This window comes from Hyaena hyaena, unplaced genomic scaffold (genome assembly GCF_003009895.1).
Source record: "Hyaena hyaena isolate Hyena2069 unplaced genomic scaffold, ASM300989v1 scaffold_914, whole genome shotgun sequence".
Lineage (NCBI taxonomy): Eukaryota > Metazoa > Chordata > Mammalia > Carnivora > Hyaenidae > Hyaena > Hyaena hyaena.
This window is the reverse complement of record NW_024081545.1, coordinates 635005-653501: the sequence shown is the minus strand read 5'-3', so window position 1 is coordinate 653501 and position 18497 is coordinate 635005. Positions and strand designations below refer to the sequence as shown.

Genomic DNA, 18497 nt, shown 5'->3' with positions numbered 1-18497 from the left:
TGTGTGATGGCTCTTTTTATGTAATCCTCTGATCACCAGTGGGTCCTAACAGATGTTCTGAGGCAGTGTGAGTAAGTTATGGAAGTTGTACAGAAAACAGAGAGTTTTGTAATTAGGGCATGTGCTGGCTTAGTCAGCAGAGCATGTGACTGTTGATCTCAGGGTCGCAAGTTTGAGCCCCACATTGGGTGTAGAGATTACTTTTAAAAATGTAAAAAACAAACAGAGAGCGTTATAATCGCTGAGGTGGACATCAGCTCTTCTCTTTACCGAGGACTCTTGTCCTCCTGGGGAAACTCTCCAGTTTGTACCATTCTTACTTAAAACTATTGTTGTAACTATAGTATTTACTTTTGCGTTTTTTAGATCAGACTGTTTTTCTGCATTTTTATCTCTATTACATATTTCTAGGCGTTCTTGGGAGAGGAAAAAGTAAATCTGGTATATATATGTTCACCTTCCCTAGTAGAAGTTGTATTGCTGAGGCCTTTCTCTCTTTACCCCACAAAACTTATCTGAGGTCTCTTGAAGTGCTGTCCAATCTGAGCTCTAGGTCAGCTTCCTGTGAACAAGTAAATATCTTGGTAACTTCTGTGTTTCCTGTGAACTTTTTATTCTGGGGTTCAAAGTATCTTTCTTAGTATCAGTGCTTTATTGAAAGCCTAAGAACTTGGTTTTGCCCTGAGAAGACATAAACATTTCCATTTAATGCCCTGTAAATGCCAGGCAGTACCCTGAGTAGACGCTTTGTTTTTATTACATCAAGTTTATGGAGGTTGAAATAAGATAATCAAAAGAAACGTCTCTGTAAATATTGTGGTCAGGGCTTCATGTTGTAGAAATTATTTTGCCATAGTATTAGAAAAACTTTTTAAATTATACTTCAAAACCTCAGATTCCGTTTATTACCTCATCATTTTTACTGCTAGGATTTTCCCTCTTTGTTGCAGTGACATGGTCCAATTTTTATGATTCAAGTTGTATGGATGTTTTACTCACATTTTAAAGGGATAGAGAGGTTACAGGAACCAATCAATAGTAACTTGTAATTCTCGTATGGACTGTTTTATCTTCTTGAAATCTAAAACTATTAGTTGTTGAAAATTCAATGGGATATGGCATAACTTTTAAGTCCATAATATATGTACTGTAATATAAATTTCTCCACACAGTGGGATGTTAGTTCATGGCATTGAAATGTTGCCAAAAGAAAATTGGCATTAAAATGAATATACGCATATCAAATCTAATTTTCTAGTTGGTTCAACTTTTGAGCGTGTTCACTAGAAGAGAAAAAATGGCCCCGTTTCACTAATAAAATTCCCAAACCTTGGAATTCCATATATTTAAAGGAAATTAAACCATACAGCAAAAATAATAGCAAAACTTCAAGTATCTTTAGAAGAGTTAGTGAGAGACTTGAAGTTTAATGTAGATGTGATCCAACTCTTCTGTATTTTCTATGACATACAAAGGTTGCTTTCTTAGAGGCCTCTCTTCTTGATTTAGCATTCTAGAGGGAATAATTTTATGAGTAGAAATGTTATATTATCACACAGGCTATATTTGTAGGGTGAAAATATTTCAATTTCTAAGAAGTTTTATTTCCTTATCAAAAATTAAATTCTAGCCATTTTTTGGAGTTTTTATTTATTTATTTAAAAAAAAATTTTTTTTTTAATGTTTTATTTATCTCTAGGAGAGAGAGAGAGACAGCGTGAGCAGGGGAGGGTCAGAGAGAGAGGGAGTCACAGACTGAAACAGGCTCCAGGCTCTGAGCTGGCAGTTAGCACAGAGCCCGACGCGGGGCTCGAACCCACGAACCGCGAGATCATGACCCGAGCGAAAGTCGGACGCTTAACCAACTACGCCACCCGGGCGCCCCATTTTTTGGAGTTTTTAAATTGCAATATTTTTCCTCAAAGAATTTGAAAGTGCCCAGGGGTAAATTTCATACAGGCAAGAGATGACAATTTTCTTAAATTACATATACATTAGCCAGCCACTACCCATTTTTCCTTTCTTGTGTATGTTTTACTTCAGATTCAGTCATTTTTCAACTGATTTCCTTATAAATTTCTTGCATAATACCAGGAGATAATTCTACCTTTGTTTGCTCCAGTTTTCTAGCCTTATCCTGATTCATCATAATACCAAGAAGATAAAAATAAATTCTCTTTCAAATTATAGTGTATTTTTAATATCAACATGAAGGTTTAACTCTTCTTTGTAAATGTATTTATCTAAAATAATATGGAGGCTCAGTCGGTTAAGCATCTGACTTCAGCTCAGGTCATGATCTCATGGTTTGTGGGTTCCAGCTCTGCGTTGGGCTCTGTGCTGACAGCTTAGAGCCTGGAGCCTGCTTCAGATTCTGTGTCTCCCTCTCTCTCTGCCCCTCCCCAGTTTGTGCTCTCTCACTCTCTCTCTCTTTCTTATTAATAAATAAACTTAAGAAACTTATAAAAAATAAGTAAAATAATATAAACTTCTGTTATCTAAAAGAATGAACTTCTGGCTAAGAGACAGTGAAGACTGAAATGAACACAGATGCATTCTTCTAGAATTTTGCTAGTATCAAGCATCTTAATTTACAGTCAGATGAGTGAGAAACACCATATGCCTCTATGTATTGCAGAGCTATGGGTTATTATACTATTGACATAAAAACTAGCTGGAGAGCTTACTTATACTATCAGAGATTCTGATTTTCCTTTGAATCTCCAAGGCATATATAGTCGGGGTATGGATTAAACTTGTAGTTTTCTTTGTTTTTTTTAATAATTAATTAGAATGCACCTATCTTCGTTTAAATTATTTTCAGGATTTTATAAAATATTTGTGCCACTTTAGAAGAATTCAGCACAGTATTCAGAAGTTGTATACAAACATCAAAAGTTATGGACTGACAAGAAAAGTCCACCATGTCTGACAGACCAAATTAGATATTGGAGGGAAGGGGAAACAACCTGGCCAGTTGGGAAACAAAGACAGTACTTAGGGATTCAAATAAGGGGAAGTAACTGAACACTTAGTGTCAGGAAAGGCAGGTAGCCTGAGATCATTATCTGGGTATTTCACACGTGTAGGTGCTAGCTTAGTCCCTTATACTTTCACACTGAGCATATTCTCTTTGAGGAATGGAAGTCTGTGTCTGATGATGTGGAGGCAAAAGGAAATGTCACGGTGCCCAGGAAATGGTTGCTGCTTTTCATTGGTATTTGTGTCATTTCAAAAATGCTTTGTTAGTAGACAAGGTTGTGAAGGCCATTGACATCTTCATCCTTGCCTGACAGAGATCACACCTTTTCTTAGGTTTCAGCAACTATTTGTTTATTGTGATTCTCTAAAGGTATAAAACTTGTTAAGAATAAACTTGCTATTCAAATGAGGAAGGTAAATCATATCATTATAGAATTTTAGCTAAAAAATGAATTTTGAAACCTCTATTTAAAAAGATAATTTCGGTTTTTACATGCTTTAGATTTTGTAGCAAATTTGAGAAGCCTCACATTTTCTTTTGTTTTCTCTTTGTTGTTTTCATGTTCAGCAGATGGTCCATACCTTCAAATATTAGAGCAACCTAAACAGGTAAGAGGATTAAAGGGATGGTACTGCCTCTTTCAATGTTAGAGCCATAAGTTTCCTATTAATATCTCAAGCACTGAAAAAAATAAGTGAATTTTATGAAGGAAGTAGCTTATCTAGAAGCTCGACACCCAGCCCAAATTGTGTAACAACTTTATTCACCTACTTCATATTTCTGTTAGTCATCCTTCTAAGTGTCCTGAGCCTCAGTATGTAGTTCTATAAAACCTAGATGATTGTATCTCACGATCTCCACCACCTTGGCTTAGCAGCCACTCCTACGAAAGGCACAGTTGTCTCCATTCGTTTTCATGTTTAAGGAAATAGGCAATTTGATACACTAAGTTACACCCATCAGCCCTGTCCATGCACATGTGGTGCTTCTTAGCCTTCCTCCTTCCTTTAGAAGCTCTAGCCTTTTCTGTTTGGTCTTTGGAACATGTGACCTAAAAGGCTAGAACTATCAGTAGGGTGTAGATAAAGTATTAGAATGGACAGCGGAGTCCTCTTCCCTCTAGTGTTAGCTTTAGACTCAACCCCTTTGGAGACGGGGATGAGAGCATTTTATTTTATCAGGCTCTTCTTCTTACCACTAGATTTTCTAGAGGATGCCTGAGAATCGAAGTGGCTTCCTCACCATGCTCCATCTCTGTGGATAAATATTTATTGGAAATTGATGAGACCTTTGCTATGAAAAAGGAAGAGAGAGAATCTTAATACTTTCTTATAGGGGAGAGCTCAATTATTAGGGGGTTGTTAGGGGAATAGTATAGTCCCTCACAGACTAAGGTCGAAGTCAGTAAATCTCTGAATGGATGTGTTTACCTCATTTGTGTAACTAGGGATGCATATACCTGCTGTCTTGGAATTATCACCCAAAAGCTTTCTTATTGCTTTTCATAGCTCAACCGAGTGAGTGTAACACTTTTGCACTTTTGCATTTTTGCATTTAATAAGTGCTAACTAGGTCAAGAACTTAAAAAAAGCTTCCACTGTGGTTACTGTAATGGTAACATATATTTGGATTTGGGTCAGAATTTACAGGCTGTAACTATCTTATCCATCATGATAAGGCTGAGCTGAGGTAAAAGTTTCTGACTCAGGGACAGGAATGCCGCACGAGACTTGGGTGCATTATTTTACTTGCTTGCGGTGGCAGACCCTCCGTGGGCTGCCAGCGTGACTCGCCTTTGCTTTACCTCCATGTCCAGCTCTTTAGCGGTGACTCCTCACAAGAGGTAGCCAAGTCTCTCAAGGACCCTCCCAGTGCAAGTTTATCCCCTCGAAGTCTGTTCAGCAGTCTGGCCTTCTAGAAAAGGTTCTAGCTTGCAATATCTATGTGATCCGTGAAAGTGAGAAATCAAGCTAAAATCTGTTTTTCTGCATACCAGGAAAAGCATGGTTTTCAAATACTATTTTCATAAGCATAGCACTACAATAAGAATTTTTAAATGCAGTTCCTTATTATGGGTCCGAGAGTCATAAAAAAAATTGACACGACTTATGGTTATGTAGTTCCAAAATTCAAAATTAACTCACTGCATGTAGATGTGTGAAAGCTTCCCTGAGTAAAACAGTGTGTTTGTTTACCAAACCGAAGTTATTTTGATGTCTGACTTCAGTGAAAGTAAAAAGATTGTCTTTAAATCAAACTTTCTGACCGGATGGATATAACCCTTGCCTTTGAGGTTGATGACTCATTGTAAGCAAATGGAGTTACTAAAATGAATGGCTGTGGATCGACAAACCTCTAATCTCAAAATTTTAGAATCAGAAACACATTAGAATGATGCATGTGAAGACATCTTATCTTCCTGGAAAAAAAAAAGTAATACATTTCCATCCTCGGATTGAAAATTCCTTTGCACAGAAGTTTAGATACTCTTACGCAACCACGAATGATATCTATTGTTTCTCAAACTGTAAGCAAGCTATTAAGATGTGCCTCTCTACTTATATTCTATTTGACACTACTCCCAATAAGATATAAAAGTATACATGTATGTGTTTCTCTGCCTGTCCTAAATGGATTTTGTGATTAAAAACAGTGAATTACTTTATTAATTTTTTTTAATTTTTAAAATAAAAATTAGGAGAATGTACTTTTTCCTTTGCCACAGTTTTCCCCAGCTCTGCCAGAGATGAGTCATAACATAGACGACTAATCTTTAGAATATCTAGTTTGTTGCATATTATTCAGTGCTAATTGTCTAATGCTGTTTAAAAACGGAAGTTATATTTAAACAGATTAGTAGTCAATAAATCTCTATCTTTTTGGTTAGTCAATTCTGGAGGCTCATGTTACATATGCTGTTGTTTTTTCATGGTTTTTTCATATAATGAGTAAAAACAAAGAAGCCAACAGCCTTCATCTACAAAAGGTACAGGGCTAAATTTGTAACTTATTTTTTAGTTTGAATTTTGTAAGAAGCTAAACAGAAGAATTACTCCTGATGACTAACCTCACCTCAAAAGGTTTCCCTAGTATTAGGTTTGATAGGTCCTGAGGAGTCATATGCAAAAGTTGTTTTAAGTCCCAATTTTTGGACTTGATTGCACACTCTGGATCCATGTGTGACTTGAGGAACTTTCCCACACAAGGGAATTTACTTCAGGCCTTACTCATCCCATGAAATATGCTTTAAGACTGATTCTCTTTGGAAATCCGAAAATTCTCAGAAAATATAGGGACAGTTCCAGATGCTTACCAGAGGTCTAAATTAGTTCAGGGCTCCTGGATCATTTTATTGTTTCAAGACCCTGTGATGCATAATGAAATGCAGTGCAGTCTAAGGAGGGCAAGAATTTTTACTCCGTCCCATGAGCTCAAAGCTGTTAAAAACTTTGCATTTGCCAGGCTTTGCAATTGTTAAAAGAGTATGCAGGGTAGAAAGCCCCTACCAGCAAGTGGTGGGTGTGCGGAGCTGCCGACGGCCTAGTGATCTGGCACTGTTGATATGAAATCAATCCCACTGTAAAAATAAACAAAAGGTGAGGATGTTCCATGGAACATATTAAGATATTTGAAAAGCATTTGAGAAAAGAAAAACTATCTGGTTAAGTTTAAACTATAACACCACCACATATTGATTGACGTCATTATAAAGTTGAGTCTTTCAGGAAAAACAATGAAAGCTCCCTTAATATTAAGCTCTCTTAATATCTGATCCATTTTCATAATAGTCCATGTTTTATTCTTTGTATACAAATATGCACAATTGTCACGGTTAGCTTTGTAAGTCATAAAATGCCAGAACTGGAATAGACCTTAAAAGGTGATCTTGTCTAATCTTCTCATTTGCATAGATTAAAAAACCATAACAAAACATGGAGCTTCCAGTAAGTAGTACACATGGTAAAGGCTTCCAGCTAACTCTTTACTGACCTACCACATCTGTAGAATTCTTGAGTTAACAATATCGAAAAGGATTATCTGGTTTTGGATTCATCCAGGTCAGTTAAAATATTAAGATTGAGCTTGATAATATCAGTAACCATAAAATCCAAAACCTTGTCTTCTGAACATAGGATGTGTTCTGTAACAGTGATGTAGTATATTTAATAGGACATTTCTGTATTCCCTCCTGAGCCAGCTGTAATCAGAGTAGATAAAGGAATTCCTTTAAGTAAGAGTCAAAGAAGCATAACTCAGTGATATGGCCAAGTTCAGAGCTTGGCAGCAGCAATTTGATATGAGGAAGCTCTGATTCAAAACAAGCTGCAACATGTCGAGTCCAAGGCTTAAACTCTTCAGCAGTTCACTCTCCACATGTGCCCAGCAGGAGAGGTCTGCAGGGTTAGGGACCTGGCCTTTAAGCCGCAGGCCAGTGGACAAGTATCAATTAACATCAGTGTCCATAATAAGATTATGGAGAAAGTGGTTTTCATTTGCAGAGTCCTCTTTCAAAGTTGATGCTTTCCTCCTCTCATTTAATGTACACAAGAATTTAAAATGTGTATATAACTTTGTCCCTATAATTTTTAATAAGGATTTCTCAAACTTGTTGGCTCTATATTCATCTTTGCAGAGAGGATTTCGTTTCCGTTATGTATGTGAAGGCCCCTCCCATGGTGGACTCCCAGGTGCATCTAGTGAAAAGAACAAGAAGTCCTACCCTCAGGTCAAAGTAAGTTTGCGGTGTCCTTCTCTATATTTCTGGAACATTTGATTTCCTAAGAGCAAGAGAAAGGAATGCTTTAAGTGTATATAGTCTGCCTTTACTCCTAAGCTATTCTCATGATTATTATAATTTTTTTCACTATAATTTTTAAATAGAAATTTGGCCCTTAGCAATAAAAGTGACAGATTTTTAAATTCTGTTAGTATTTTCATTTAGGAGAAATTGTTTCAACATGAAACTATATATATATATATATATATCCTGAAATTTTAGTAAGTCTTTGAAAGAGGTACTTGACTTCAGCCCTTTGGAGATTTGGTGAAAAACAACAAATGACCGAGGGTGTGGATTATGTGGCGTGATACTTAAGATCACGAACTCAGATCCAAGCTCTGTTAATCACAGTGTGCCTTTGACTAGGGTATCCAACACTTCTAAACCTCAGTACCATAATGTGTACAGTGCAGAAATCTTGATGATCTGTACTTGATAGAGCCTTTTAGACACTTCCAGAGATTAGATGAGAAAATGTATATGAGTGCTCCACAGAGAGCCTGAAGGAACCCTAGAGCCTTTATTTGAGCGACTGTGTAACTACAGGTGATGGTCCTTGGAACGTACCGCTTCCTGAATGCATGTCGTGTGCTTGGTCAGGCCTTTTACACATCTTCAGGTTCTTTTTCTGTTTGTTTACCTGAGAATATCGTTCTCAGAGGTAGTTTGAGTCTTTTTATTTTCATAACATGATGCTTTGTTTCATAGACTGATAAAAGTTTTACAAATAAGCCAGTGAATAATCGCAATGTCAGTTGTTGTTTTTTTTTTAAAGTGTATTTGTTCGGTAATTCAAGACTTTGGCAAATGGATACCAACTCATTTCCCACTCAGGTGTGTGTGCCTCTCAGGTGAGATGGTACCTGATGGTTTTTGTTGGTTTGCTTTTGTGAATCGGCAAAGGGCAACAAGACAGAGCCTCAGTAAAACTGATGTGAAGGAAATTTGCTTTGGTTTTGCCAGCCTTACGTTCCGTTTCCTTCCTCTCCTCCCTCTCCATTTCTAGGCCCAGGCATCTCTAATTCCTTATCCGTGTTCCAAAACAAAAGACAGAATACTGTGATGTTATTCCTCACCGTATGAGTGAAGCTCACCCATAGTGTAGAGTATGGGTCCTACCAATCCTGTTTGCATTTGAAGTCTCCTAATCCTGTGTGGAATGAAAGCCATGTTTCCCTGTCAGGGCCATTGGGCAGGGTAAATATGATGTATTTAACTCACAGAAGGAAACCACAGTCCCAGATGCTTTAGAATCTGGAGGAGGAAAGAGGAGCAGCAACTGAACAAGGAAATTAGTGTTTATGAAGCACCAAAGACTTGCCAAGTGCTTTATACACATAATCTTTTCTAATCCTCATAATGACCCTGGTAGGCAAAAAGTAGGTGCCTACTTGGTAGGTCATGTCTGTGAAGAGATCAAGGCTCAGAGAGAGGAACTCACCCGCCTTTCTCAAGGACTGCTGCTGCTTCTTCCAAAAATCGGCCGTTGCTTACTGAATGCTCACGTGGAGTGTGTGCATGTGGGTGCTGGGACCTCGGGAACAGGATGGGGGAGCTCAGTGGTGAATGAGGGGGCAGAGAATTAGAACTCTGGGAAACAAGAGGGAGAGAGGCTCAGGGGGCAGAGGGGACTCAGATGGTAGGGAGTCAGATCTAGCACTTACCTTTTTAACATATGTGTCTGTGTATTTTACATATAAATATTTTATGTTTGAGTGTGTGTGCTTACAATAGGATAATTGAAAGATACATGTTATCAGCATTGATATTGGCTATAACTACTGAAGAATTAACATTGAAGAATTAACTACTGAAGAATAAAACTGGGGTTTTTCTCTGGACTGCCTCTATAAGAACTATGTCAATTAAGGCATTTTCATGAACTGTTTACTTTTATTGCCCCTGTCTTTTGTGGCCAGGTAACAATTCTTGATACTAACAAGTACCTCTGTTGTAAATTTATTACCTTATTTTTAAAAAAAAGTTTGTGCTTAGTCTTCATACATCCTTCTCATGTAGTAGTTACTGCCTCACATTTGCAAAATAGTTTAGAAATGAAACAATCTAGTGGAGACACTAAATATTCTTGTCAAATCATAGTTTCTATATCAGGGAGTTTAATGGTTAGTGGGTAATATAAGTATGTAAACAACTGATAATAAAGAAAGGCAAAATAGAAATGTGTAAGATTGATCATGATTAAATTTCAGTTACAGTGTCATTATTTCACCCAGTCATTTGTTTTTTATTCACTAATTCAACATATATTTATTAAGCATGGAGTCCAGTTGTCAGAAAAAGAACAGTTTAGAGAATGTTACAAACTGTCATTGTTCTAGCCTGTCATTGTTCGCTGAGAGTTTAAATGCCTCTGCTGTCCATAACAGTTAAAGGAAGTTATTTTATTTATTTTAAAAGCTCCTAATCCGAAGGCTAAGGAGGAGGGAGAGAAAGATACAACCATGAGGTAGTTTTCCCAGACCTCTTCTCCCTTGTCACTTTTAATGGTGACATAAAAGGTGACCTTTCACGTACAATAGGGATTTTAAAACCCTATTCTCTGTAAAATTTAGAGGAAAGAATTGCCCTCAGTATGTGTCTCTTATGAGGAAGATCTTTACACTTGCACATGTCTTCTGCTGTAGTTAACTAAGTACCCCCTCTGTGTGAGGCTGTAAGGGAAGCAGTGGACCAGATACAGTTATCAGGGTTTCTCAAACTCGGCACTACTGACATTTTGGGCCAGATTATGCATTGTTGGGAGGTGGGGGAGCAGGGCTTGCCAGTGCATTGCAGGATATTCAGCAGTATCTCTGGCTTCTACCTGCTAGAAGCCAATAGCCTTCCTACAATTGTGACAACGAAAAATGTCTCTAGACATTGCCAAACTTATGCTGCTTTAGAACCACTGATGTAGATGCAGGGTTGACTCAACTTTAACCTTTCTCCTGTGCATACTTTTCTACTATAAAGCTGTAGTGCATGGATTATATGGAATAGCCTAAGTATATTATTTTGCAAACATATGTACTCCCAATTACTAGTAGATACTTATTTTCAAGATGATGATCACAGTGACTGTGTAATTTCTTCTAAGATGTCTGAGCTAGCATACCTGGATATTAAGGAGAAACAAAAGAGACGAAGAGAGAGGTCTTAAAACAGTCCCTATTCCATGATAATGGCATATCTTAAAGCTAACATAGGAGCTCTGTGGGCAATCGGTTATGAAGTGTTGCAGAAGAGAAAGTGAAAGCGGACACAGGGTCAGCCAAGGCAGAGAACCTGCAGGCGGCTGTTCTGTGGGAGCAATGGCAACCTTTCTGGAATGGTCCTCATCCTCTGTTCCGGGGAGGGAGGTATAACTGAGGGTGCCCCACACTTACCCTCAGAATCCATTCCTGCAGGAACTTCAGAGCAGGGGCATTTAGATTTACTGCAAAGAATGCTATTTCTGAGCTTTACATATGCTACGTGCTTATTAAAGTACATCTTTCAGGTTTAACAGTGAAATATTACAGACTCTGCCTTTTCCGCACCTGTAGTCTCTTACTCGTCTCTTGCTCCCCTCGGACCTCACTCTCTCCCTCTCCTCCCATCACCCCTCTCTGCCGGCACACCACCCCCCTGAGATGCCTCTGAAAGGCTGGTGGCTCGGCCTGCACTCTGTCAGATGCAGGCAACAGCAAAGTGTCGGGGGTGACGTGGGCACACTGAACACTATTGGGGTTGGCTGTGGCTTGGGTGCTGCAGACCCCTAACTGCACTTTATAGAGTGTGAATGCAAAACCTGCTCAGATAACTCTCTCGATGACTGTCCAAATATGATAATTGAGTTAAATCATTAAAAAAAATTTAATGTTTAGTTCTTATTTTGAGAGAGAAAGACAGAGTGCGAGTTGGGGAGGGGCACAGAGAGAGAGGGAGACACAGAATCTGAAGCAGCCTCCAGGATCTGAGCTGTCAGCCCAGAGCCAAACACGGGGCACAAACTCACAACCTGAACCCTGAGATCATGACCTGAGCCTAAGTCGGACGTTTAATCAACTGAGCCACCCAAGTGCCCCTCAACTTAAATCATTTTAAAACAACTCTAGGAGTCTATCACTCCTCCTTTTTCTACTAGAATTGTGTCCCATGACTGAAACTCTCTTCTTTTTTTATTAATGTTTTTATTTATTTTTAAAAGAGAGAGAGAGAACAAGTAGGGGAGAGGCAGAGGGAGAGTGAATCGGAGCATCTGAAGCAGGCTCTGTGCTGACAGCAGAAAGCTCGACTCAGGGCTCGAACTCACAAACTGTGAGATCAAGATATGAGCATAAGTTGGACACTTAACCGAATGAGTCGCCCAGGCGCCCCTAAAGCCCTATTTCTAATAAGCTGGGTGTAGACTAGACTTAGACACACTCTTAACTTGGGGAGATAATTTCTAGAACTCGGGCTGCGGGACCACCTGGTGCTCTGCATGCTTCTTTCAAGTCAGAATCCCATTTGGATTTCTAGAGCCTTGTTGTGTATTTACAGATTTTTTAAAAAATTATTTTAATTGCAGAATGCTTTAAGCATACTTCATGAGCATTTAAAAACTGGTATAACAGACGCTATATATACCATCTAGATTTAATAGATCTTAACATTCTGTGGTAAGCACTTCTGATCTCTCTCTCTCTCTCTCTCTCTAAAATGAAACATAGTTACAGTTACAATCCTACCCATGTATCATTTTTTCCTTCTTCTTGGTAAGTGAACCACTCTTCTGAACCTTCATTCTCTGATCTGCTTTAATATTTTTACTACATAAGGATGTTTCCATCAATACTGGGATTTTCAAGAAAAGTAATTTTTAATGGCTTCCACCCAAGTTTTGTATTCTATATCATGGCCCCTTTTCAGGGCAGAAAAGAGTTAAAAACTGGGCTCCACTGAAGATCAGTGTGTTCCTTTTGATCCTACTGATTCCTCTTTATCATCTAGATAAAATTTATTCTTTAACACTGTGGAGTTTATTTTGACTCACAACAACAACAAAATAACATGAAGAGAAAAATCCAGGGAGAGCAAATATACAGACTGACTCTTATGTCTCGCCCCTTTTAAAGAAAAGCTTTCCTGTTGTTAAACATTTAATATTCTATTATACTATCCAATAAAGTTTCCCTTTAAAGTTTCCTCAGTTCTGATTTCATCACTGAGCTCCTAATGGGAGAGGCTGGCAGAAAAGTGCAAGTACCTTCCTCGGGGCCAAGCTTGTCCCTGCCTGTTTTTGACTCAGCAAGGAGTGCCAAGGAAGGCTCGTTTCCCTCTTTTTCCCGAAAGTTATGCATCAGATTTTTTTTTAATTAATCAAACTGCTTTCCTCTTCAGAGAGGAGGAAGGGTGCCAGCAGCAGCAGCGCCATGGGGCTTCAGAAACCCTCAGTGACTGTCTTCCAGAAAGTTCCCATCCTCAGCTGATAGGACCTTCTCCAGTGGGGCCCACTCTCTGCCAGACAGAAATCACTGTCAGCAACCTTGATTCTAAAATACAAATAGCTCACCAGTTGGTATTTTTATTTTCTCTTTAGTTATAAATATCGAATGCAGTGGACTACAACTTGAAACGCAGCTGATGTGCATGTCACTATTTTTAATCACGTGTTTTCTGAAAGCTGGTTCTCACACATGTGTTCTTTCCTGAGTGTTGAACAGAAGGCATGTGTCGAACTGTTTAGGTCAAAACCAGCTTTTTGGTTGTCCCCCGTGCCCACTTGATTTTTTTTTTTAAGTCTCCACTGTTGGTGCCACTCGCTTAAAATTCCTAAATGTTAAGTTCTGTCAGGGTCAAATAAAGACCGGCTGACCTGCTGTGGCATTTAAAGCTATCATATATCCTTGCATAACCTCTTTTCCTTTGTATAGACTTGTCTGATCCAGGAGGCTTGCCATTATAAGGATCTAGTTTTAATACTAATTTGGAATAATTTCATCTAAGTCGATCACTAAAAACAACAGGAAAGAAAATCACCAATACTCAATTAGGCATGCATATAGAGCCTCAGTTTGTAGCATTTATTAAGATTTCCATCACTGACTGTTTACTATTTGTACATGTTCATGTGGGAAATAAGTATATCCCCTGTGTGCAGAGCCCTGTATATTGAAGAGAGGGCTTGTAACCTGGATCCTTTATGGTTTCAGAGAAGTTTTGGAGTTCTGAGTCTCTAGGCAGAATTTTATGTAAGCATATATACATTTTTCTGAAGAGATAGCTTTTTATCAGATTTTCAAATGGACTGGCTCAAACATAGTCAGAAGTCAATGGTGTAGATTACATGTCTCTCTAGCTTTTTGACCGCTGCTAATTAAAAGACTGAAGTGCATAGATATGTATATAATGTCTTCGTCGATTTTTTTGTGTTATTTTTGTACTTTTTAATTTTATAGTTATGTTTTTGCATTTATAATACATTTAAATGAGTTGAAATACTTCAGGCTGCCAACACAAAGCCCAGGAAAGCCTCCCTTCCCTTTGGTCGTAGGGCAGAAAAGAGGCGAGACTTAGTATCACTGGACAAAAAAGTTGAATGGGCTTCACTGCTTTTTCTCTCCTGACCTTGCATATTGATGGTGATTCACCATTGATGATGGAAGTCAAAAGAGAGAAAATTCATTTAAGAAATATTCATTGAGCACTGTGTGTCTGGTCCTGCTCTAGGCAACCAGACAAAACTCTCTCCGATGTATAACCACAATCTAGACTTCTAGATAAATTTTTCCTCAAGTAGCTCAGAAGTTTTGCATTTGGCCCCTGGAAACAAAATACTACCCTGTAGAGTATTTTTAGAAATAGCCCTCTAGATTTGCTGTATGTATTCATAGTCTCTATTATGAACTAGAGAGAGCTACTCATTAAGGAAACTTCTAACAAAGATTATAGCTATGAGACTTAACTGTTAAGAGATTATCAGGGAAACCACAAATTGTCTAAATTTTTAGTTTCATTTTTGTCATTTCTGGCTTGGTGATCTTCCTCTGCTGGCCATTCCTGTTTCTCTCCCCTTTACTCTTCCCTAAATACATGATTATCCTGGGACCATTGTTCAGTCTGACGCCAATCTCTGATGGCTTCCAATTTACCCAGTGGTCTTAGTCTGAAGATTATATAGCGTCTCCCCATTCCATTCAGAAACCCAGATCTCATAAAGTCACATAGTCGTAATTCTTCTTGATAAGATAAGAATATTCTGGGGGCACCTATGTGGCTCAGTTGGTTAAGCGTCCAACTTAGTTTCAGCTTAGGTCATGATCTCACAGTTTGTGAGTTCAAGCCCCATATCGGGCTTCGTGCTGACAGTGCAGAGTCTGCTTTGGATTCTCTCTCTCCCTCTCTCTGCTCCTCCCTTGCTCTCTCTGTCTCTCAAAAATAAATTAATTAATTTTTAAAAAAGAATATTCAGAAGTACTACAGCCCTCAAATATATAACACCCCCTCCTCCACAGACAAGCTGTTTCTCATCCTGTCAGCAGGTCTAGAGGGGAGGCTGTAGACTACCCTGCAGTCCCCATCTCCTCTCCTCACCTTCAGGTGGGTTCCAGATCAGAACTCTCTGGTCTGCATTTGCCTCCCTGGGGTCTTGAGCAGGTGGGCTGGAAGGCACACGAGGACTTTCACAGACAGTTCCTCTCCCCTTTGGGTTATGAGAAGGGGTGGTTGTGCTTACTCTCATCACCTCACTTAGGCAACACAACAATCCACCGAGGTAGGTTATCTGATCCTCATTTGATACATGAGAAAATTGAAGCCTGGAAAAGTTAAGAAGCTTACCCTGAGCCTCACAGCCTTTCTGGGGTGGAGCCCAAGATTTCATTTCAGACAGCATGATTTAAGAATGGCAATTTTGGTGATTGGTTTATGGAATCACGGAATTACACAAAAGCTTCACCACTCCACTAATTTATTTTTAGTACAACCTCACTAATTAGTATTGCTTCCACTCTATTTACACCATGTCCTTCCTTCTATCTGGGACTATTAAAGTACAAGATTGAAATGAAAAGCTATACCAAAAGCTTACTTTTAGATGTAATATGTGATTTCTTATGAAAATCATATAGGTAGCAGGAAGCCAGAAAGGAATTTCTTATACTTTTGTTAGGCTCCTTAACTGTGTTCTATTAGACACTACGCACATGCTAACTTAATTTGCACGAGTGTTGTATTCGTTTCCTAGGACTACCATAACAAATTACCACAAACCGAGTGGTTTAAAGTAACAGAAACTTATTCTCTCATAGTCGAAGGACTAGAAGTCCAATAATAAGTTAGCAGAGACATGCTCCCTCTGAAACTCCAAAGAGGAACCCTTCCTTGCCTCTTTCTAGCTTCTGGTGGTTGCTGGCAATCCTTCACATTCCTTGGCTTGTAGCTGCATCACTCCAATCTCTGCCTTCGTCTTCCCATGGCTGTCTTACCTCTGTCTCTCTGTGTCTGAATCTGTCTCTCCTTTCACTTATGAGACATCAGTCATTGCGTTTCAGGCCCATAATAATCCCATATGACCTCATCTTAATTAATTACATCTGCAAAGACGCCATTTCCAAACAAGGTCACATTCTGGGGCGCCTGGGTGGCTCAGTCGGTTCAGTGTCTGACTTCGGCTCAGGTCATGATCTCACGGTTCATGGATTCAAGCCCCGCATTAGGTTCTGTGAAAATAGATCAGAACCTGGAGCCTGTTTCAGATACTGTATTTCCCTCTCTCTGACCCTCCCCTGCTCATGCTGTCTCTCTCTCTCTCTTAGAAATAAATAAAACAGGGCACCTGGGTGGCTCAGTTGGTCAAGCGTCCGACTTCAGCTCAGGTCGTGATCTCACGGTTCATGGGTTCGAGCCCTGCGTTGGGCTCTGTGCTGACAGCCAGCTCAGAGCCTGGAGCCTGTTTCCGATTCTGTGTCTCCCTCTCTCTCTGACCCTCCCCTGCTCATGCTGTTTCTCTCTCTCTCAGAAACAAAACATTAAAAAAAAGAAATAAATAAAACATTTTTAAAAATTAAAAAAACAAATAAGGTCACCTTCTGAGGTTTGGGGTGGACATGAACCTCTGGGGAACACTATTCAACTCATTATGCAGATGTTATAGCCCTAAAGTATGGGGAAAAGGCCATTTTAGCTCCATTTTGCACTCAGAAACACATTTACATGTATACATCATGTTCCCTTGTATATCACTGGTGTATATTTAGGAGTAGCAGAAAAGTTAGAGAAGTTTGCCAGTATTTTGAATAATTTATTTAAGAAAGTAATTTCTGTGATACTTTCCCCATTGAGTAGCTGTTGAGCTTTCAGTACAGTTGTGTGCTGGTAAATGTTTAGTAACTAGCTCTCCAGAAGAACAAAACAAAGCCCTGATTTGTAGTATTTGTCAGTTTCCTGGATATAAATACTGCCACCATGGTCAATTTCAAGCTGTCAGTGTGAAGTACTGGCTTGCAAAATTTCTGTAACTTTAACAATCAACTCCTGTGAGCTGGTCAAGCCAATTTCATCTGTACCACTGTAAGATTTCATAAAGAAAGCATGAGATCATATCCTAGATATTAACCCCAATGAGCAATAGATCAACAGAAGATCATAAATTGCTTCATATAAAGTGCTTTATTCATGCATTACATAATGCCAGGGACTTTGCAGGATCTGAGTAAACCCATTAAGTTGCTGAAGTGAAGACATCTGTCCTATAGCAGTTAAATAGGGCTGTGGTCTAGTGAGCAAAATACCATACTTGAAAGCAAAAGCTGGATCTTACTCAAGATTGTGCCACATATAGGTGATGTGATCTTTTACAAGTTGCTTAATCTCTTCAGACTTTATTTCCTCGTTTATAAGACAAAAATAAAACTACCCACTTTGCAGGGATAGTGTTAGTAGTAAGTGAAGTAATAGACATAAAAGCAGCCAGTACATCTATAGCATTAAATGTTTGTTCAAGACATGTTTATGGTTTTAATTTTAAAAAATCATGAACATGTCTGTAACATGATTGTTAGTTCCATGAGGACAGGAGTTATTTTTCCGATTTTTTTGTTTTGTTTTTGTTTTTGCTGCTATATGTCCAGCACCTGGAATACTATATAGTAAGGGGCCAATAATTGTTCGGATAATGAATGAATCATCAACATCTCAAGAAGTGCTAGAATGAGACTTCCCAAAAGAAGCACAAGGTCTATCATAATGTAGCTAAAGAAGAGACCGTTAACATGATGTGTTAACAGTAGATTGTTAATTGGAAGTATCACATCTTAGACCAGCCTTCAGGACTCCGCTCCAGTTGCTGCTCTGTCTCATTCTTCCCGTCTCACCAGCCTTCTCTTCCTTTTCCTCCCCTAACGCACCTGACCACGAATCAGGTGACCCATGTCCTAGTCCCAGTGAGTTAGGACACGGGAACTTAGCCCATAGCCGTGTCTCTAACTTCTCTGAATTGAAATGGGCCTCTTCTGCCTCAGATTCCTCAGTGGACTTTCTCCATGGCAAAGCTTCCGTACCAGTCTGCTCCTCCTAATGTCTTTCCCTTCTTGGAAAGTGCCAGCTCCATCCTTCCAGTTGCTCCAGCCAAAACCCTTGGAGTTATGCTGAACACCTCTCTTCTTGCACTCCACATCTAATCCATCCGACAACCTGATTGGCTGTGCCTTCAGAACTTCCTCAGGATCTAATCACTTGTCACCACCTCCACTGCTGCAACCCTGGTACAAG

The 18497-nt window shown here is 39.1% G+C and overlaps 1 protein-coding gene across 2 annotated transcripts in view; it reads left to right on the top strand.

The window, feature by feature from the left end:
- Positions 1-18497, top strand: part of NFKB1 (nuclear factor kappa B subunit 1) — a 116489-nt gene that overhangs the window by 28112 nt on the left and 69880 nt on the right. The window contains exons 4-5 of one of the 2 annotated variants that reach the window (XM_039220821.1): positions 3554-3591; positions 7617-7715. In XM_039220821.1, the coding sequence (XP_039076752.1) occupies positions 3554-3591; positions 7617-7715 (137 nt within the window). Of the gene's footprint in view, positions 1-3550; positions 3592-7616; positions 7716-18497 lie in introns of both variants that reach the window. The other variant, XM_039220820.1, reaches the window with a different exon arrangement.